Raw genomic sequence first — 23,092 nt, 5'->3', positions numbered from 1 at the left:
CCACTCCGTGGGAAGGACCTGCTCTTTCCTGCTGAGGAGATCTGCTCTTACATTCCTCTCCCCCTGTACGAATCTGGTGAGAAGCCTGACTCTCCTTTCTTCGGCCCACAGAAGAAGGTCTCTTGCTGTTTCGTACAGAGAGAAGGAATGTGTCCCCTCCTGTTTCCTGATGTATGCCAGAGCTGTGGTGTTGTCCGAGTTGATCTGAACGATGGAGTCTCGGACGTTGGACTCAAAGGCTTTCAGAGCCGACCACACAGCCATCAATTCTTTTCTGTTGATATGCCAGGTCACCTGGTCCCCCACCCAGGTACCTGACACTTCTAGAGTTCCCAGAGTCGCCCCCCAACCTGTCTCCGACGCGTCGGAGAACAACATAGGTTTGGGTTGGGTGGGATTGCAGAGACAGACCCTGAGCAAACCTGTTGGGATCTGTCCACCACACGAGTTTCTCCTTGATCGTTGAGATATGGACATGGAGAACATCAAATCCTGAGAACGACGACTCCATTCTGATGAAGAAAGAATTGGAGCGTCTCAGGTGCAGCCTTCCTAGGGAAACGAATTGCTCCAGCGAGGAGAGCATCCCCAACAGACTCATCCACTCCCTCGCTGTGCATACTTCTTTCCCTAAGAAGGCTGTTACTTTCTCGAGGCCTCGGGCTATCCTTTCCGGAGACGGAAAAGCCTGAAAATTCTGAGAGTTCATCCGGATCCCCAGATAAATGCACTCTTGTTTGGGGATTAAGCTTGACTTTTGGAAATTGACTAAAAGTCCCAAAGAACTTGTCAATTCCAAGGTTTTCTGTAAGTCCTCCAGACAACGATCTTTCAAATTGGCCCTTATAAGCCAATCGTCTAGGTACAGGGATATCCTCACCCCTTCCAAATGAAGCCATTGAGCTACATTCCTCAAGATTCCCGTGAACACTTGGGGGGCCGTCGAGAGGCAGAAGCACAGAGCCCTGAATTGATAAACTCTTCCTCCCATCATGAACCTGAGAAACTTCCTCGAAGAAGGATGGATCGGTACATGGAAGTAAGCGTCCTGTAAGTCCAAGGACACCATCCAGTCCCCTGGACGAAGAACTGCCAACACCGATGACGTGGTCTCCACCGTAAACTTCTTTTTCTCTACAAAGAAGTTCAGGGCGCTTACGTCCAAAACCGTTCTCCATCCCCCCGAGGATTTCGGAACTAGGAAAAGGCGGTTGTAAAAGCCTGCTGATTGAAGGTCCGACACTAGTTCTATTGCCTCCTTTCCTAGCATCTGATCTACCGCTAGACGGAGGGCCTGGTTCATGATGGGGTCCCTGTACTTGGCCGTCAACTCCCTTGGAGTGGTCGTTAAGGGAGGTCTTGAGGTGAAAGGGATGAGATAACCCCTTTTTACGATTGAGAGGGTCCAGGAATCCGCACCTCTCTGGGCCCAGACTTCTGCAAACCTTAACAGTCTGGCACCCACCGTTGTCTGAAGGACTTGTTCCCTATTTTGAAGTCTTGACAGACTTAGAGAAAGTCTTCCCTCTCCTGCTGGGTTGTCATCCTCTAAACGAAGAGGGTCTGGAGGAAGAACCCCCTCGAAAGGGTTCCTGAACAACTGTCTTCTCCTTTCTCGTCTTGACAGGGAAAGAGGGACGAAGCTTCCTCGCCGACTGAGCCAGAAGGTCCTGTGTAGCCTTGGCTGACAGCAATGTTGAAATATCCTGTACTAGCTTTTTGGGAAAAAGCTGAGCGGAGAGTTGGGAAAAAAGCAAAGAAGACCTCTGAGCGTGCGAGACGGACTTCGTCAAGAAGGAGCAATAGTATACGGATCTCTTCTTGACCACTCCCACACCAAACAAGGAAGTGATTTCACTCGCTCCGTCCCTTACTAACTTATCCATACAGGATAAAACGCAATGAAGGTTTTCCGGCGAGAAAGACTCTGGAGCCTGTGTCTTCCTAGCCAAGACTCCCAGAGACCAATCTAGGAAGTTGAAAACTTCGAGCACCTTGAACATTCCTTTTAGAATGTGATCGATCTCGTTCATGGCCCAAGTCGTCTTAGCCGAGTTAAGAGCCGATCTCCTTGTAGCATCTACTAATCCCGAAAAGTCCGCATCAGCCGAAGATGGGAGACCCCGACCCAAGGGCTCTCCTGTTTCATGCCAAAAGCCAGTACGTCCAGACAGTCTCGACGGTGGGAAGGCAAACACCGTTTTCCCCGCTTCTTCTTTGGAGAGCAGCCAGGAACCGAAGCTCCTAAGCGCCTTCTTCATGGACAGGGTTGGCTTCATTCTAACACACGATGATCCCTTCATTGCCTTGGACGTCGAAAACAACGAGTGCGGAGAAGGAGGAGCAGTAGGGCTAAGGGAATCTCCAAATTCCTGAAGTAAAAGCTCTGTGAGTTTCTTATAAGAAACCGCTGCCGTTCTGTTAGCTTCTTCGTCCGAGCCATCCTGTCCATCTTGCAGAGGTGAGCGAGGAGGATCCTTTGAAGAAGAGTCGGTCCTTACAGGAGAAGAGCGTCTAGTCGAAGAAGGATGTCTCACAGGAGAAGTCAAGTCCACAGGTGATCGGCGAGTCGAGAAAGAAGAATGCCTATCAGACCTGGATTGTCTGAGATCTGGCTCCCGCTTCGAGGTAGTCGATATCTTGAACGAAGGAGAGACTGGGCTCCAACCACGGGAAGAACCGTGTCCAGAAACAGGGTGCTTACGAGGGGGAGAGCGCCTGCTAGAATCCTGGCGCCTGTCGCGAGGAGAGCGGCTACTAGGCGCCGAGCGCCTATCAGGAGTAGGGCGCTTGAGAGGCTCTTGGTGCTTCTCTAGCGGAGAGCGGCTGTCAGGAGTAGGGCGCCTCGCAAGTGACGAGCGTCTACCAGGTGAAAGGTGGACACGAGGCTCTTGATGCCTATCCAAAGGAGAGCGGCTGCCAGGAGAAGAGCGCCTACCAGCCGCATGGCGCCTGCCAGACTCTTGACGTCTGTAAGTAGAGGAGCGCCTAACAGGAGATAGGCGCCTACGAGTTTCTTGGTCCGTAACGAAAGGAGGGCGGCTGCCAGGAGACGAGGGCCTACCAGGAGACGGGAGCCTGCGAGGTTCTCGGAGTTGATGAGGAGAAGATCGTCTTGAAGGAGTCGAAGAACGGAGCCTGTTCTGCACGGAGCGTCTCTCTCCGATAGGGCACACACTAGAGGATGATTTCTTGACAGGAGAAGAGCGCCTACTGGAAGAGGGGAGTCTATCCGGTGAAAAGTCGTCGCCATCCAAGGAGCGCCTGCCCGAAGTCTGGCGCCTGGACGATGCGGAGAGGGAGCCAGGAGAGAGGGGCCACTCGCGCAAGCTCCTTCGCTCGGCCGAATCCACCCTATACGAAGAAGAAAGCATACGTCGAGGAGAGCGAGCCTCTGAAGAAGGGCGTCTAGATCTCTTGACAGGAAGTGACACGTCCTTCCTCCTATGAGATCTACTAGCCAGAGAGTCCGCCAGTGCCGAGATCTGCGCCTGGAGTCCCGCAAGGACGCTAGTAGGAGACTTCACAGGATCTTCATCCGAAGAAGCAGAGCGAGGCGCGCGCATAGACGAGCGATCACGGGATCTTCTGGGCCTCTTCACTTCCAAAGAAGGTTCCTCAGGGAAGACTTCCAGGCTGGAAGCCAAAGAACTGCAGGGCGCCTTCCAAGCTTTCTTCAACGGGCGCGAAGCATCCGGGGAGTTCCAACCGCGCTTAGGTGAGGGCGAAGAAGAAGAGGAGAAACACTGATGCAGGATCTCCTTCTTGATACGATCCGAGGCAGCCTGGGAGCGTACTTCAGGATCTGCCGAGGGGACGCCTGACCAGTGGGGGCTCTCCCTAGCCCTCCTGCGGCTTTCGACTTTCCTCCTCCACTGGAACTGGGAGTCTGGAAGAGGTCTAGGCCTGGAGGCACTACGGAGCCGGTCAGACGCACCCTCCACAACACTGGGGGCACTGCACTGATCGCTAACACTGCCACTCTTACCTTGCTCTAATAAGCGAATCTTCAACTCCATAGACTGAATCGTAGCCTTCAAAGCCACCGCCTCCGAAGACGAATCTTCGGCTTCGGCACGGGGAGCAGGGGCTGCAACCTGGGAAGGAGGTTCTATTTCTACATTAAGGTTAAGGTCAGATTCTAACTCACTAACTCTAGACCTACTAGAGCTTCTAGAGGAAGCTTTGCGAACTCTATCTCTCTCCAACTTCCTTATGTAGGAAGAAAGAGCCTTATATTCATCCTCATTCAGCCCCTCACATTCTTTACATGGGTTACTAAACGAGCACTCATTCCCCCTGCATTTCATACACACAGAGTGAGGGTCAACCGAAGCTTTTGGCAACTTCACCTTACACCCTTCAACCGAACAAACCCTAAACATAACAGGAGTCTTAATTACTGTATCCAAATCAGACATGATTCAAGCAAAATCCAGCACAAAGTCAAAAAACGGTCCACAAACAGCATATGCCAAGCCAAACAGAACAAATAAGTCACCAATAAATCCAAAATGATCTCCAGGCAAGCGAGAATCGAAAATATCTATCGAGAGGAAACCACAACAGTTGTTGTCGTTCCCGGCGACAGAGAAAATCTGAATAGAAGATGGGATTGGTTCATACTCCCGCCACCCAGCGGCGGGTAAGGTAGACCACCTGACCTACCTGTCGGGCGTGCCGCGAGATTTGAAATTCTGTCGGGAACGTCGGAGACTATAGCTAAGTATATATCTGACAGGAAAGTTCATGTACAAAACTGTAGGTTATGGAAGTTGGGTGTGCTTGAGTAAGGTTGTAACGCTATCATCTATCTTAATTTAGTTTGCTGTATATTTCATTTAAGTGTCCTGCCATGTAAGCTAAGAGCTGAGATGAACATCAGATATTCCAAACACACTCAAATAGAGGAAAATCATAATGTTAACACAAGAATTGGATTACAGATGAAAGTAAAAATTTACCCTCTATTACCTAATTCTTGGACAATTTTCTTTGAAGATCAGTTCATTACTACCTATTTAGTAGGTACTACCTAACAACTATATATATAGGCGTCTTATTAAAGATAGTAATTACGATTTTTCTGCTTACTTGACAGCAGATAATGGTTTTAAAATTATCTCAATATATTGCCAGAGAGGCAAATGTGAAATAAACATAAATTGGCAAAATAAAAAAAAATTTAGGGTAAAACACCGCTGAGCGGACAGGCAGACATTGTACCGCTGCACAGGCAGTTTCCCAAAAAAATAACTTTAGCATTTCCAGTACGTATCCTGAATTAGACGCCAGTCATAACCCAACCAGCGTGGAAACGAGATCGAGACCTCGACTTTCCTCTCAAAGTGTTTTCTTTCAAGTCACAAAATAATACCATAATTTCCTGTTAAACATAAGTTAATGAAAGTCTAGCCATGTGCGGTACAAACTTGCCTCCATGATGCTTTTGAAATTTTACTTATAACACCTTACGTGTAGAAGATTGACGCCATCTTGATGTTTGTGGAGTCACTTGTGTCAATAAACTTCCCATTTCCTGTGCTAAATCCGCACACCACTTGTACCCATAAACACTGGGACACTTTATTCACAATAATCTTAAAAGATGAGGTGTATCGACCTCCGGCCGGGAAAACATGTCGATTGTTCGTGAAGAAGACGAAGAAGAGTGCGGTAGATAACATTTAAATAATTAGTTAAAGGCCAGAATAAAGTTATGCATTTCATATATTTATTACATATTCATGATATAATTCATTTAAAATACTCGTTGTTGTAAAATAACCAGATTCCTGACATAAATTTCATCGGTTTTGCTGTGATATAGCTACAGTGTTGTCAATTGTTTTTTGTGTTTACCCTCCAAACTTGGGATAAGACTTACAAAAAAAATGTGGAAATAAGTGAATTTAGCATATCTATTTGTAATATATATATATATATATATATATATATATATATATATATATATATATATATATATATATATATATATATTAGAGCAATTATAAAAAACAAAAATATTTTTTTTAATCAAAATAGTTAATAGTCTAAAAAAAAAAAAAAAAAACCTTAAAAATAAACATGAAAAGGTGTTAGGAAATAAAGTACGTACAATCTTTTTCTCATAAACGATTCACTAACCTATCATCAGCTCGACTCGTGGATTCTGGCTGCCAGACATACAAAATTATTCCCGCCGTGAACAAACTCACATATTTTAAGTTGAATTTGAATTGAATTAAGAACGAAATGTGAAAAATTACAATCAAATAAGCACTGTGGAGTTTCATTTGTGATGGCAGGAAGGATAAACCCATCGATAACAAGGTAAAAATGCATTTCAGATCAAAACATGATCGCCGGAATAAGGCGTCTCATACTTTCACTAACATAGGCAACAAAATGTTGTTTTATTGTGCTGATTACAACTACAATCTTATTGTTCAAATGAGCGCTGGGAAGGCCATGTCCGCTAGAGTATGCCTGGTGTCCGCGAGACGATACCACGCCTTATTGGATTAAAAAACTGCCTTGAAAACATTTTACGAACACCTCACATGCTTACTTTAGTTCATATGGAGCTCATTTTGTTGATGAAATTCAATCTTTTGAATGGTATGCTTAAATATTGATTTGTATTTTTGTTTCACCGATTAAATATTGAGTGAAAAAGTGGCTCATTAGTCCGTGCAAATGCCTGCACAATGGTGCTTTAGGGGGAAACACCGTCTTGGATCCATCGTACGCAGGTGGATCAGCCTTATTCACTCGATATTTAATTGGTAAAACAAGAATACAATTACATTTTTAAGCATACCATTAAAAAGATTGAAGTTTCGTTAACATAATATGATATATGAAAGCGCCATACGAACTAAAATATTTTCAAATTAATTATCATGAATATGTACAAAATTTATGCAATTTATGACCTTATGCTGATGTTTAACTATTTATTTAAATAATTATCTAGTACACGCTTCTTCTTCTTTTTACCAAAAAATCTTGAGTTTCCTAGGATCCCAGACGGACCTCGTCATTTTTTACGATTGTTGTGAACAAAGTGCCCCAGTGTCTATGGGTACAGGTGGTAAGCGGATTTAGCACTTGGAATGGAAAGTTTATTGACACAAGTGACTCCGCAAACATCAAGATGGTGTCAATCTTCTAAATTTGTGGTGTTTTAAGTATAAATTTCAAAAGTGTCATGGAGGTATGTTTGCACTGCGCATGGCTACACTTTCATTAACCTCAGTTTAATCTTAAAATATGACCTTAATTTCTAACTTTGGAGAAAATCTAGCTAGCTTAGGTACTTAACTTCGAAAGGAAAGTAGAGGTCTCGAGGTGTTGCTCACACCACCAATGACTTGTGACTGGTGCCCATCTCCGGTGTAAGGACGTGTTAAAGTACTTTTTCGGAGGGTGGATCCACACGCGGCCAAAACTGGATCAGCTAGTCCAGTCAGTTGTTTCCCCTACCCTAGTTTTAAAAAATTATGTTGAAGAAAGAGATCAGGCTCTAGTCCGTTGTTTTTCCATGTTTAATGTTACTTGGGGGTGTCGAGGGGGGAAAACCATCTCAGCCAGGTCAGGGAATGACGCCCTGAGTGAGGTTACGAAGGTCAGGTCAGGAATTGGCCCTCTACACTCGCCCCCCAAAGCTAACCTGCAGTCAGAAAATCATACTACCTAGTTAAACTACCTACTATTACTTATGTCTTGTGGTTTCTGTCAATTTTTCCAATTTTCATGTTACTTACAAGGGCAACTCTTATTCAAAAAGTGACAGTGTTCGTGTGCGCGACCTCTCTCTGGTGCAAGCGAGTCGTCAAAGTTACTTTTGAATTAAGGTCGTAAGGAATTTACTCAATACTCATGCCCTTAGTTCATGAGAGCTATTGCCTTTGTAACGGCACATCGTAAGTGCTTTAGAATTATTTTTTAGCTCATTATCATACTCATTTTTTTTTTACATCCTCGTTCACTTTTTAGAGATTCTCCCATTCAGACCTCATCTGGTGACTTCTGGTCCACCTCCCAAGCTTAATTCAGTTATCACTTTTAGGTTTATTCCAGACTACTCCTGAATAATTGGTTCTCCCGTGACATAACTTTTTGCATGCACTGACCGGGAATTTTCCTAAGTATCTAACTTGTGGAGTAGTTTTGACGCTGTGTATTCGATGGTTCTTTTTTGCATTTGGATCCATTGTATATGTTTCCATGTCGTATCTGCACTTTTAGTGGTATTTTCATAAATACGAACAATACCAAGGGCACATGAGTTATTCATAAAATTAATTATTTCTTTTGGGTGGAAGTTCTTCCCTAGGTATAGTGAATTCGATATTGTGGTTATTTGCAGCTTAATATTTTTGCATGTGAAAAAGTCACATGTCTGTAAGTGACAAAATTATCAGACATATGGGCGGAGATGTGTTGATTTCGAACCTCTGTTACAAAGTCTGATTTTATCGGGAGTAGGTATGTAACTACAGCAGAGTCGAAATCAACTTTCATTTATATATATATAATATATATATATATATATATATATATATATATATATATATATGAAATATACAGAATGAAACGAGATGTGTCTATACTGATGAAAATTCTACTGTAACCTCAGTCCGTGAACTGAGCACATTCTCCCGGGCTAACAACCCAAGTAGGTTATGTTTTGGACGTAGCCGTTTCCATGGCAACGACTGTCTCTTCCACCAAAGTCGTCGTTCTTGAGCAGTGAGAATTGTTTTATAATTACTCTCTTTTTGCGCTCTTATTTCGGTAAGGTAAAACAGCAAAGTTTCCATAAGAATGGAACCTGGCGAAAAAGAGGAGGATCAAGATTCCAAATGTCAAGGTATTGAAGACGACATTGAGGTGAGTCATCATATATAATGTCCACAAAGAATCATCTACGCGCCCACACAAACTACACACACATGTTCACACGTTCATGCACGTATACCTACACATCTGTCTGTGCTTAAGTTGAATTGATTGATTCGTTTACATAAAAATTCCCCAACTATCCATTTCTAGAGAGGAAATGCCTTCTCATTGCCCGTAGACTGAGTCCGCAAGAAAATGCTTCTCAACCAACGGGACTAATTAGTCACTGCAAAAAATGGCTAGAACTGATCAACCATTAAGAGCATGCACACGAACGTTTATATATATATATATATATATATATATATATATATATATATATATATATATATATATATATATGTTGAAGGTAAATGTCCCCTAAAACACTACTTGAACTTTGCAACCATAGTGTTTTATGGATCTTGTATCTTCATATTATACTGTTGTATTTCAGTAAATATATTGATGCAATATATAATATAAACCCAATTAAATGTCTCCTTATTAACAAATCTTGTTTTTCTCTTTCATGGTGCGTGTAGGAAGAGGCCCTCGCGATAATAAAGAAACGGAAGAATGTGGTCAAAGGAGCTTTTACGAAGTTTAAGTTGTCCAAAGAGAAAGTAGCCAAGAGTCCCTACAAACCACCAGGAGAACACGCACTCTTTGAATTCAGTGACATGACCAAAAGGCAGCTTCATCAGGTGGGCTCTGCTAACGTGTGTGTTTGTTTGTTTGTTTTGTTTTTTTACATAGTGGGTATGTAGTATTTAGTGGCACGGCGATGCACGCCCCGCCCCACACCCCCTTCGCGTAGTAAAATAGTATTGAATTTCGAATGGCATACTATAAGAATGATCATGTGTAAGGTGTAGGTACCTAGTATTCCCCCCAAAAAAAATATTCCGATTTTTTTCATTTGAAGACAAATGTTTCTATCTTTTGGAAGTAACAATGATTGACACTGGTGCCCTCTTTTAATGAATACAATCGTATTTTAATTAAGTTTAGCGTCAGTGTTACTGATACAAGAAAAACTTATTTACTTTTTTAAAACCTTATTATTTTGAGTGTTGAGAATTGCATCGGAACTGTACTGCTCAGACGTCAGTCTAATTCTGTAGATCCTGCATAGTTACATAAATTTGTTAACTTTCCGAAATTATTTATATATCCATAACCTGGTCTGCTGGTACAGTGGTTAGCATCATGGCATGCTACTCAGATGTCGTGGGTTCGCGTCTCTCTCAGGGCGATAAAAAAAAAAATCACAGGCTCTGTATTATGATCAGTTACTGCTGTAACGTGGGTTCTACGGTGGGAGGTTGAAACTAACATTCTTTGGAAGCTTGAATTTGAAGTCAATAGCCCATTTGGTGTGCTTGTTCCATGAGAATATGTTTCATCAACTGAATTTAATATTGATAATAATAAAGAAAGATTCTTCAGCCCACTGTTTAAACCCAATTGAGATTCTTCAGCCGACCGCTCAAACCTATCCAGGAAATCCTTCACATGTAACTTGCAATTCTCGGCTAAATTTCTTGGGCTGACAGCTCGAGATTAACCGTGAAATTCTGAAGGCGACTGCATTTTTAGTCTCAAAATTTTTCGACGGATTTCTTAAAACCAACCAGGATATTCTTCATCTATTTGCTCAAAGCTAACCATAAACTTTGTTATCTCGCGTAAAGTAGCCATAAAATAGTTCTATTAACTGCTTAAGCTAACCTGATTTAGTAGTAGAGTATAGTATACCTGACTAAGGTTAGCTTTCTGTTGAATTTTCAAATGTGTGTGTGTGTGTGTGTGTAAACATTTCCATATCAAAAGTGGCACTTAATATATAGTGTATTTGAGCTTCTAATCGTTCCTTGAACGTTCTGGTAAATCTTTGTTATATAATTTTAATCGTATTTTCTTGAGAATGAAACAAAGTCGCAAATGAAATCGATCATTTCCAGTTGATGAAGACTTGTTGCACTATAATAGTTATGACCATGCCAAAAATAAAATGCAAACTCGTTAAAATTTAAGAATTTTTATATTATTTGAAGTGTCTCATTTTTCGTATGATACTCAACTGCCATACTGATTGCCATTACATCATGAGAGGAAAAGGTGAGATTGATTCTGATAGGATCTGTTTTTGCCACGAGTACCTTCCTGTTCCTGGTTTCCTAGAGGCGATCACTCCCCAACACAGCTGCGTGCCCACTACTCTATACGCGTGAGGTGCAGAGCTTCATTCCCTTGATTTTTTACAGTTTTATTTTATTTGATAGTACTTCAAAGTGTTTGTTTCAATTCTTGTCCGTTACCCTCTTCTGCAACGATAAGCCTGTAAATTAGAGATGTTTCTGAACTAGAAACTATTACAAAATATTGCCGCATTTCTGGTACTACTTCTTGCAAGTTTTCCTCAAATCGACAGGACTTGGACAAGAATGGTGAAGCCGCACAGAAGGTGTCCCTTGTCAAGCGCGGAGAAATAAGAGGTGTGTTTCGGGAGTTCAAGGAGGAGGCGCTAGGTCCTCCCAGGAGAAGAAAGGCAGCCAGAGCCACTATTCAGCCTCAGACTGCCAGGGATTACCTTCTTGCTGCTCGAACTACGGCTAGAGACAAGGTAGGTAGGCAGAAAGTTCTTACTGCAAAGATACTAAAAAGGTTACCTCTGTGTGTGTGTGTGTGTGTGTGTGTGTGTGTCGAGTCTATCTTGGTTTCCTCAACTTTTTAAAATCTATCTTTTTATATTGAAATTTTCTGGTAAGTGATGTGGAAAAAAATGAAAACGACAGGAAATACAGACTTAAAGTTATTATGTGTCTAATTTCATTTTTATTACCATTTCACCCAGATTCTTTTCCAGTTACTGATCGTTAAAGAAGAACAATAAATTATTTCTTGAAAACTCTGGTATTCATTCATTAGCCAGAGACAGAATATGTATGGCAGTTTTTTTTTCAGACCAGAATTATCCATAAAACGAAAGCTATGACTAGGTTCTTTGATGAGTTATATCTCTTTGAACACCCCTTGCAATTGTAAAACACAATTTCCTTCAATGTATGCAAGCTTCTCTAAAAAATATTTAGATTATCGGATCATTCCTAGATAGTGACCCCTTAGGGTTTGAACCCGGTATGTATCCACACATGCGGCGTTTTTATTACTACAAGCCCATTGGGGATAACCGCAAAGACATAAACAAACGACTGTAAATATGTGTGTCCTAGATAGCGACCCTCGAACTTTGCTGTGGTCACTATGTAGGAAATATCCAAATAATCTATGCTCAGTTACAATATACACTTGTGAAACATCTCCACAAATACATACTTTATATCCTCAATATTTTCATGTAGTTTTATCCTTTCTTACCGTGAAGCAGCAAAGGTGCCTGGATGACAGTTTAGATAAATGATAATTACATAGGACGTCGCCAGCAAAATTGTAGCCAATTATCCAGAGCAGTGTCGCTGAACTTTTTGGTCAATATTGAATAAAAACTTTGGGTCTTGTACGTCGTTGCAAAAGAGCTAGTCAGCTGCAACAGATTTAGTTAGTCAGTTCCTGTAAACGATGCGTAGAAGCTACGATTTCAAGCGTCAAGTGATATGTCCAGTTTTTCATCTGATACAGTTCTAGAACATGAAACTTACCCAGTTCTTCTGGAATTCGAAATCTTTCTTCCTGCCCCCCTTTAAGAAGCAGACTTGGTCGTCAGTCAAGAGTATATAGGTCATTGCAACGCAATTCTATTTATCTATATTAATACTTATGTCTTACAGTCGCTCGCTTACCAATGACAATTCCTGACGTGTAGGTCTCATCATTATTAAAAATAGTTCTTGAAAACAAGATTTAAATCTCTTCTCATCAATTGTTCAAAGGAACAAGAACCTATGCTGGCACAAGACCTCCTCAATTGAAGTACAACAGTGACAAAATCTGTTTGAGTTCCATATCCCACTTGTATTCTGTTCAGTAAAACAGTGTTTTAAATTTATCGGATATTTACCCCACACGAAATCATTGTGATAATCTTCAAGGTTATTTCAGCCTTTATGTCTTTATTAAAAACCATAATTTTATCCAGTGCCTATGTTGGTACAGTACTCGAATGGGGTTGTACGGAAACGTAGGACCTTCTGGTGAAAATAGGCTTTGTGAACACCGATAAGTCAATATCTTACAGAACTTGACTGAAGTGGCTGAAATAGAAGCGCAACGGCTTCAGGAGGAACTTTGCCGAGAGAGAGCCATCAACTCAGAGCTTGAGTCTCAGCTTGACTTTCACGAAGCTGCTTTGCAGGAATTTCTTCAGCATCATTACCGTCAAGTGGCCGAGACTGTTACAAAGTACGTCATTTTCTCATTTTTTTCAGAGCAGCAGCGGTTCTTAATTTGGGGGTTGTGTTTGGGGTTTCTCAGGGGTCGCAAAGGGTTCCAGAGGCCATAATTTATTTTCATATATTTGGATTAGCCAGTTGGGCTTTTACCAGTTTGATGAGTGCAGCTTGATAGACTTACGGCTGCAAAACCATTCCAGCTGTATGATGTTCAATGGTTCTTTGGAATTTGCAATGTTCTGGTATTTGTAGAAGCTATGTGGAATTTTTCAAGGTTTTCGTTCGTGGCATTTTCAATAGACCATGGTCTTCCTATCATTTTCTTTTATCTGACCTTTTCACAGGGTTCACCATTTCAGAATATATTATAAGGGTTACGGTCGGTAATGTCCCGAGAGTCTCGGGGTGTCATAGGCTGAAAAAAATTAAGAATCACTGGTTTAGAGATTTAAAGAGCTTTCTCTAAATGACTTCTGAGGCTACCTGCCTGAATAGATATGTTTGTCTCTTGTGGACAATGCGTTTGTTTCTTTATACGTAGATTGAAAGGACAGCTAACTGAGTCTAGGAAACAGGGCAGGGACAAGTATAAAAGGTTAGTCTGATCCGAAAATGGAATACTGTTAGAATCCAAGTAAAAATTTGTCAGAGATAAATAGAAGGGAACAAATAAGAGCTCCTGATAGGTCTGTTTTCTTGTCTGTAAAAAAGAAACTATATATATGTATATATATATATATATAATATATATATATATATATATATGATATATATATATATATATATATATATAATATATACATATATATATATTATATATATATATATAGATATATAATCTGAATATATATATATATATATATATAATATTATTATATATATATGAATAATATTATATATATATATATATATATAAATATATATAAAACAACTGTTTCATTTCTCAACAGAGGTGACGAGGCCCACAGAAACCTGACAGAGCAAGAGGTTAAAATAGACTATTTTTCTGGCCTGCTGGCAGAATCGCAAACAGTACAAGACGAAGAAAAGGAGAGACTGCAAGAGCTAACAGCCTTCCAGCAGTTCCTGGCTGCTGTCACACCAGCTCAGTCGCTGAAAGATCTCAAAAGGAGAACGAAAGAAATTTACGAAGAAGTCCAGGTGAGCATCCTTTGCCAATGAGGTTTTACAATACACAATTTGGAAAGACGTTCCCCTTTTAAAAGGTAATGTATGGCTTTCTTGGGAATTTATGATTGTAAATACAAAGAATTCGTATGATTAGGTGAACAAACACCTGGTAAAATACAAATCTACTATGGTGAGGATGGGTCTATTCCTTTTCTGGTAGAATGTATCTGCATTCGACAGATACATGTATGTATTTTCTTTGTAGCGTATTCTCTCCATTGTCAATGTCTTCATCGATTTGCGTTCTGGTGGTTTTTCAGTTCTCCTTGTTAATCATTTTTCTCAGTTTCTGTGACTGATTAACTGTTTCCTGCTGACCTTCACTTCTCTTTTCTCTCGCGTCTGCCGATAACCAGTTGCCTCCCACCCTTTATGACCTTTTTGTGAAATAAGCACGTCCTTGTCGACTAATATTATTTAATTTCCGATCCCTTTGTTTGTTATACTATTCTGAAGCTTTCCCATTGTATCCGGATGGTGACCCTCTCAAGGTCTGCACATTCAGTCACTCATAAAATAGAAGTCTCTATTTATGCAACTTGACATTAACCAACTACAACCCTAGTACCCATATGGGGTGCGAGTTCATGGAAAGCATAATATAAGGAAAGTTGTTACAGGAAATCAAGGTTTATGAACAGCTACCTCAGTCTATAGTCAAATGCCACATTCAGCACCAGGAGAGGACCATCAGGAATCTGGAACGTCACGTCGAACCATACCAAATACTGAGAAGTTGGGGAAGCACTGAATCTCTGAATACCCGAGGTGGCTCTTATTCTGGTAAGCTGGAGGACAAGTCACACGGTTCTTGGTTCCGAAATAGATGCACGTCCTTGTATCATAGTAGGAATACAGTAGTGGTAACGTCACACTTACAAGCACGCGTGGGTTCAGAACCGAAAACGAAAAGGTAAGGCTTCATCATTTATTTCTCATGTGACCTTGTCCTCCAGCTAATCAGAACAAGAGCCACCTCGGATGAGGAGGCCCTCTGGCTGCCAGAATTGGTATTCAGAGCTTCAGTGCTTCCCCAACTTCTCAGTATTTGGTATGGTTCGACGCGATGTTCCGGATTCCTGATGGTCCTCTTCAGGTGCTGAATATGGAACTCGACTATAGACTGAGGTAGCTGCTATTATACCTTAATTGCCTGTAACAGCTTTTCTTATATTATGCTTTCCATGAACTCGTACTGCATATGAGTTCTAGTGGGTTGATGTCAAGTTGCATAAATAGACTCTTCTATTTTATGAGTGATTGGATGTGTAGACCTTGTAGTAGGTCATGCTTTATTCAGTGGTTTATGAGACATTGAATGTTATGGTGAGAGGGACACCATCCAGATACCATGGGAAATTGTATAACAAACAAAAGGACGAGTAATTAAACAATATTACTCGACAATGACATGCTTATTTCACAAAAAGGCCTTAGAGGGTGGGAGGCAGACACGAGAGAATAGAGAAGTGAAGGTCAGCAGGAAACAGTTAATTAGCCACAAACTGAGGAAAAAAGATTAACAAGGAGAACTGGAAAGCCACCAGAACACAAATCAATGAAGACAATGGATAGCAAACCCTACAAAGAAAATGCGACATGATAGCCTGGAGAGAAGGAAGAATGCAGTCTCAAATTAACAAATGCACAAGAAAGATGTCAACATCTAAAAAGACTTGACATGGGGTAGTGACTATAGCGGCCGTAACAACATGTTACGAAGGAGTGTGAGTCGTCCTGAGAGCTTAGACTTCTACGGTACCTTCATCAGGAGGAAACAAAAAATGGTATAAAGATCATCCAACAAATGTGCTAAAGAGAGACACGAGCAATGGAGATATAAGTGCAACTGCCAAGAGGAATGAAAAAACTTGATAAAAAAAAGGTAACTCAAGAGCCCTGGTAGTGGTTAACTAAGAGTAGCAATTGATTAAAAGAAAGACAAATAAGTCCAAAAGTGGTAATAACGGTCACTTGGAGCGGACAAAGAAAAAAAAGCACTGATGAGCAACGGTTGTCATTATTTTCAATAACCAATTAGAGTTAACAAGAGAATTCCTAATGTGTATTAAGGTACGCCAGATCTACAATTTACAAATTAAAAGAGTGATGTTACACGAAAAGATGACATATATCCTACTTGAGAATGCAGCAGTACTCGTACCCAGGACAAATAACAAACATCTAAATGAAAGGATAGTACCCTAAACTTGTATATGTTCTTTTATGAATGTGGGATAGTGTCTGTATCTCTTCTTATAAAGACGCTGCATGTGATGCATATACTTTATTTGTACTAAATGACCAATTTTCATTACCAATTGTGGTCAGGATAGTCACTGCAATCAATACTGGAACACACTCTGGTTAAGAATCCATTTTGAGATTCTAAAAATCCGTCCACTATTCTGCGCTCATTTTGGAATTCTTGCAAAACTTTTCTCCATTCATAATAGTTATTATAATTCTTGTAGTTTGGAATCGTGCCACGACCATTTCATCACAATTTTTATGTCTTTTATATCTATACAAGATTGCGATTATTCACATGATTTCATTTAAGGCCACTGACGTATGACTTTCCTGTTTTTCCCCAAAAATGGACACTGTACCCAAGGTGTCCCATGGAATGGACACCAATCGAACCGCTACCGATTCTGTTGAAATGAGTCGAATTGCTGTGCACATTGCAACTTCCAAATCTGGGATCTCACCCATTGGAGGTAAGGTTTTTTTTATTATATATATAAAAAGTAATCTTTGCTGCCATTATGTGGTAACATTTTAGAAATCATTTCACCCATAATGCATAAATGCAGCCAGGATGGATTATCACAGCCGCTGACTTTATAAAGGTCCAAGTCCACGGGGACAACTCGGGAGTATTTTGTGGCTCTCTGTCTCACTAAGACAAAGCTGGAAGGAATGTGGATGGGGGAATAATGTAAAAAGTCCATATTCACCTTGCATATATTAAAACTATCTTTCCAAGTGTTTTTAGTAACAAGAATATAAAAAACAGGAAAACACAACTAAATATTAAAAATGAATGAATTTTATAAAAGGTGTAAAACAGCAGAGAAATATGTCTGCTACGTAGCATACCTGGTCCCAGTGACTGTTATGCAACCTAATTTTCATCCCGGAGACGTTGGTCGTCATTTTGTCGTGACTGATCGGACAACAAATAAAAATAAAAACACGCCATTTAAGTAATAACAAAATACCACTTACACAGTATACAATTTTATTGTACTTCCTTCAGTGCGGTTTCTCCAGCAAACTTCCCCCCTTCTCAAAAAAAGTAAATAAATAAATTAAAAAAGAAAAATAAAACTATCCGGATTAGGATCCATATTCGTCCCAACTTCCAGTCACCTCTCCTTTGACCCTTTTGCAGCCCTGAACACAATTTTGACGGAAGGCTTTCAATAACGCTTTGAAATATCCTGGGCACAGACAGACAGACAAACACACTGCGTTGCCGGAAGTGCTATTTTTTTCAATATCTGTTAAAAAAAATTATATTTCACAATAGTTGACGCATTCTTTATTCACCGTGCAATATGGCTGTTATGTCGTCGCTCTGGAGAGATTTGGATTTTGTTAATACTATGAAGGATGCTTAGTTTATTAATATTGATAAATCTGGGTTAAGGCCTTTTGGTTATGATTCAAAGTCTGCTCTGGATTGATGATCATATTATCTTTCTTTTGCCATGACATTCGCGCTTTTTCCTTTGCCATCGCAACGTTTTCCAGCCCCTATTATCATTCTTCTTCTATGCCTCTTCTTCTTTTGTTTTTATTTATTTATTTATTTATTTATTTATTTATTTATTTATTTATTTATTTATTTATTTATTTATTTATTTATTTATTTGTCTAATAACCCTGGGGATGATCAGAAATCCAGATATCCTGCAACTGGATTATGGGATTCTTCCATGCATGATTGTGGTGTGTGTCTCCGAGACCTTCTAGAGAACCCTAATGATGCCTTGTCAGGGAGAGACCATTAAATTTTCTGAGCCTATTTTTACGGTATTTTATTAGAAATAGTTTTCCTGTACTGTTTAACATGACATTAAATTTTATTCTTTGCCTTTTCATCCTAATAAATAAATCATAAATATCCTGTCCTAAAATTCCTGTATCTTTAACTCAACGTGAAACATCTTTTTCAGACCTTTTTGGCTTTTCCATGGGGCTTTCCTGTCCCCTTCCCAACAAAAACAACAACAGCGACAACAACAGCAAAAGTAGTTTATAGGCTTACTCCCAGAGTAAGCGATAACCAAAGATGAACTTTGTGAGGTTGTTCGTGCTTTACTGTTACAGAGTGAACGGTTCTGTGTTTGCCTTTATTTATGGTTACAAGCAGTCTTAAGAGTTGCCTGTTTGATATAGTGAATAAGTTTTTGAGCCTCGTGTCAATATTTTTTGCTCAGTTTGTTATGAAGCCCCTCTTTCCTAGAGCAGACTTTCTTTTCGTTTTCTTTTCTTCCATTCATGGATTTTTACTTCAGCTTGCTATTTCACCTCGTGCCTTTTAGGGTGCTTCACGAAAATTTCGGATTCATCTGAACAATAATAATAATAATAAATAATAATAATAATAATAATAATAATAATAATAATAATAATAATAATAATAATAATAATAATAAGAAGGATATGGGATATGCCAGTGGAAATCGTACCCATAATCATAGGAGCACTAGGCACGATCCCCAAGATCCCTGAAAAGGAATCTGGAAAAACTAGAGGCTGAAGTAGCTCCGGGCCTCATGCAGAAGAGTGTGATCCTAGAAACGGCACACATAGTAAGAAAAGTGATGGACTCCTAAGGAGGCAGGATGCAACCCGGAACCCCACACTATAAACTACCAGCCAGTCGAATTGGAGGACGTGATTGAGCAAAAAAAAAAAAAAAAAAAAAAAAAAAAAAAAAAAATAATAATAATAATAATAATAATAATAATAATAATAATAATAATAATAATAATAATAATAATAATAATAATAATAATAATAATAATAATAATAATAATAATAATAATAATAATAATAATAATAATAATAATCTGTCGTGTTATTAATCAGTAAAGGTCTTCAATCAAATCAAACATTTAGTTCATAAATATACTATCTGTCATTTCTGTCCATGACATTTTTGAACAGAGAGAAATGTTATACCGCACAGGTGAGGACAGTGGCAGCAGCGCCCTTGGAGCTGATCTGCTGACCTTGCGCATGACCCGCCCCCCGCAACCAGCAAGTCGGCCTCAGTCACGGTTGGACCCTCGGAAGACGCCTTCGCCCCCACCTCAGGCTCTGGTGGCCATGTCACCCGAAAACAACGACGCTTGTGACCCCATTCGTTTCGGTAACTATCAACATTACTTGGTGTCATTTGATATCGTCACTTTTTCGTGAGCTTAAATGGAACCACGAAAATTAAGATAAATACGCTATACCTTATTAGAAATGATTTTTTTTTTTTTTACATTTTCATTCTAATAAATAAGTCATAAAATCCTATCCTAAAATTCATGAATCTTTTAAGTCGACGCAAAACACATTTTCCAGACCATTTGATTCTCTTTCATTGACCTTTCTTATCCCCTCAACAAGAACAACAACAACTATAGCAACAAAGTAGTTTGTAGGCGAAAATGTGTATTCTATCATCTTGAGTTTTGTAAGTATCGCGAGAAAGACTTCAAATCAAAGATGATGATAACACCCTGTCTGAAACCTGCCTTCCTTGCAGGGTTGGAGTAATTGTGATTTAATAGAAATGTAATTAATTACAGAATTTTGTGCAGTTGTAATTGAAAGTGAACTTCTAGTAAGTAATTGCAATTTAATGAATTACAGGATGTAATATGTAATTTAATTGTAATGATAAAATTGAAGTGGTGAGGGTCGGGCTCCATTAAGAGTGATGGGTTGCTTATAAGACTTAAATTTGCTGGTGCTAATAAATGCTGTTTTAATACGACCGCTGCTCCTCTGTCACTTACGCTTCTGGAAATGAACTATGAAATCCTATCAGCTCGATTTGAATCGCCTCAGTGCGCTGTTCCCTGTGCCAAAGATGAGCGTTTTCTCTCGCACCCAAATCCCTTGTAATTGTAACTGAATTTGTTAAGCTCTTATAATTTTAATATAATTGCTATTTCCAAATGTAATTATAATTATGATTGTAATTTACATTTTTACAAAGTAATTGTAATTGTAATTTATTCCTTCAGATGACTTCTTGGTGGATAACGAACGTCTCATAGCTCTTTCTCACATCTATGAATCACAGTGCCACGTCCTCTTGGCGCTGCTTACCAGGTAGTTATACTCGATCGCTATAACAAAACACAGGACTAGCTATAGCAATTGACTGTCAGGTGTTGAGCAATTGCTAAGGATTAGATGCAATAGCAAGACGCAATATCATTTATTTTATTACTGAAAGGTTCAGGAGGTGTGATTTAACTGTCATGATTTAGTATAAACCAGGGATCCCCAACCTGCGGCCCTTAATGATGCTCAGTGCGGCTCTCTCTCTCTCTCTCTCTCTCTCTCTCTCTCTCTCTCTCTCTCTCTCTCTCTTAATAATAATGATATGTTGAAATAGATATTGATAAGGTTGCAAATAATATGCAGCATCAAGTTTCCCATTAAAGATGAGCTAAATAGAATTTTCAATAACTCATAATCCTTTGTAAAAACTATACAACAAAACATAAGCTACTATTAAAAAATTTTTATTTATAGGAATAATACCTATTTAGCAATAACTATCATATGAGCCTAAGCCTAAACTAAACTCTAAAGCTAAATTATTTACAAATAAATGTGAACTTTCTCCGATAGTAAAGATAATTCTAATATGCGGCCCTCATTTGTATTTAGAATGATAATGTGGCCCTTTCATGCAAAAAGGCTGGGGACCCCTGGACTATAAACCATAATGGTTTTATCTTATGAAGGTGTTTTAAACATGTAATTGTCTGACAGATTTGGCAAACAGAAAGAAAAATTATCTCTCAGCACAAAGAATGAAAGTTCCTGAAGGTCATAAATCCATAGGATTCCACTGAACTGCCTAAATTCATTTAATTTCAGGAATAAATTTTAACCTAATCCTGACCCCTGTTGGACAAACTACCTTTCATGGAAATTCGAAAGAAAAAATTACATTGCTTATAGTAAATGAAGGTTGTTGAATATCAGTAATTAATGAGGGTTATTGTTTATTTGGTTTCCTTAATGATTTATCCTTCTTGCTCAATGTTCAAAATAGATCTGAGATCTTAAGAATATGGAGAAAAAAAGGATTCATCTGTAGTATACGCATTCTTAAGCCTATAAATCCGTGTATGTGATAAAACCTTTTTGGTTTTAATACCAAATTAGTTGTGGATGAATGAAAGATATTCTAGATACTGAATATAAAGAGGTATGCTTAAAAATCACAGTAGATGTAATTAACTTCATTCATCATTAGATAAGTGTTGTTTATTCACGCATCGTCGGGCGTGAATAAACACGCGAAAGCGCTTTGTACTGACCACGGCGACCGTGGTACTGACCTTTTACCTGTCATTTTTCTGTGGTATTCACTTATATAACGAAGTATGCAAAGCATCTTAACGTACATTTAAGAGAATGATTATCGTTGCTTGTAATTATAGTTAAAATTTTCCTTGCCAAACAAGGTTGCGTGGACAAACAGAAGCCATCAACCAGGAAGTTGAGAACCGCCAGAAGAAGCTGAACAGCCGCCTGCAAGAGATCCAGAGCTTGCAAGAAAAGGCTTCGGGTAATGGCCACGAAACCCAGCTCAAGGACCTCTGTACATTAATCAACGAGTGGCCAGCCTTATCTGGCGATGCTCAGGCTCAGGCTCAGCTTGACCAACTGGTTGCGCAAGTAAGTCATGACGGCTGCCTTTCAACTTCCTTTCAAAATGCCGAGGAGTATTGGTGCATCCATTACGTGCTTCAAAATGCTCACATTTCCTCTCATTTTAAGCGAATCTTTTTCATTGTTCCCTTTTGGGAACAATGAAAGAGATTCGCTTGGGTGGCTAGGGTGAGGTCTTTTTTCAACTCACACATATCATATTATGTTATTTATTATATCTCTCTTGCTCTCTGTCGTTGGTTTATCACTTCCGAGGGTTAACTAGTCTTCCTTAACTGGCGGGACGTACATGATTGATCCTATGTAGTAGCATCCCATGTAAGCACATTTTCTGTAAACTCCATTGTGCCTCAGTTGAAGTACACAGTGAGTACCTGATAGCTAGTAGGTATTGATCAGTCACAGCTAGATTGGCGAAGGACACATGTCGTAATTTGGTCAGAAATTTCTGATTTACAATCAACCATTATCATGAAAATGTTGCTTCAGAAGAAGTTTTGTTACGCCTCTTATAAGATTCAATATAATGCAAAGTAACAATTTCAGCAGGAATCGTGCTTCTAATGACACACTATCTATTTATATGTTCTTAATGTTTGTTTTTAGATTGCAGAGGTTGTTAGCGATGTGTTTGGATCGAGCGAGTACTCGCCGTTGGTCCCTCAAACCCAACAAGCGCCCTCAAGTGCAAAGAGCGGCTCCACCAAGAGTCCTGTCAGTCAGAAAGG

At 39.7% G+C, this 23,092-nt stretch overlaps 2 protein-coding genes across 3 annotated transcripts in view; one reads left to right on the top strand and one right to left on the bottom strand.

Annotated features, from left to right (window-relative positions):
- LOC135219350 (intraflagellar transport protein 80 homolog) overlaps positions 1-7,885 on the bottom strand; it is a 71,467-nt gene extending 63,582 nt beyond the window's left edge. The window contains exon 1 of the mRNA XM_064256033.1: positions 7,770-7,885. The gene's annotated coding sequence lies outside the window, so the exon portion shown is untranslated. The remainder of the gene's footprint in view (positions 1-7,769) is intronic.
- LOC135220181 (uncharacterized) overlaps positions 1-23,092 on the top strand; it is a 126,270-nt gene that overhangs the window by 100,626 nt on the left and 2,552 nt on the right. Inside the window, exons 1-10 of one of the 2 annotated variants that reach the window (XM_064257468.1) lie at positions 8,736-8,898; positions 9,435-9,596; positions 11,327-11,518; positions 13,091-13,254; positions 14,195-14,405; positions 17,053-17,158; positions 19,642-19,824; positions 20,696-20,783; positions 22,157-22,370; positions 22,971-23,092. The exon at positions 22,971-23,092 is cut by the window's right edge and continues 11 nt beyond it. In XM_064257468.1, coding sequence (XP_064113538.1) covers positions 8,833-8,898; positions 9,435-9,596; positions 11,327-11,518; positions 13,091-13,254; positions 14,195-14,405; positions 17,053-17,158; positions 19,642-19,824; positions 20,696-20,783; positions 22,157-22,370; positions 22,971-23,092 — 1,508 coding nt within the window. In that variant the 5' untranslated portion in view covers positions 8,736-8,832. Of the gene's footprint in view, positions 1-8,735; positions 8,899-9,434; positions 9,597-11,326; positions 11,519-13,090; positions 13,255-14,194; positions 14,406-17,052; positions 17,159-19,641; positions 19,825-20,695; positions 20,784-22,156; positions 22,371-22,970 lie in introns of those variants that run through there. The other variant, XM_064257469.1, reaches the window with a different exon arrangement.

Source organism: Macrobrachium nipponense, chromosome 1 (genome assembly GCF_015104395.2).
Source record: "Macrobrachium nipponense isolate FS-2020 chromosome 1, ASM1510439v2, whole genome shotgun sequence".
Lineage (NCBI taxonomy): Eukaryota > Metazoa > Arthropoda > Malacostraca > Decapoda > Palaemonidae > Macrobrachium > Macrobrachium nipponense.
This window is presented reverse-complemented; position numbering and strand designations above follow the sequence as displayed.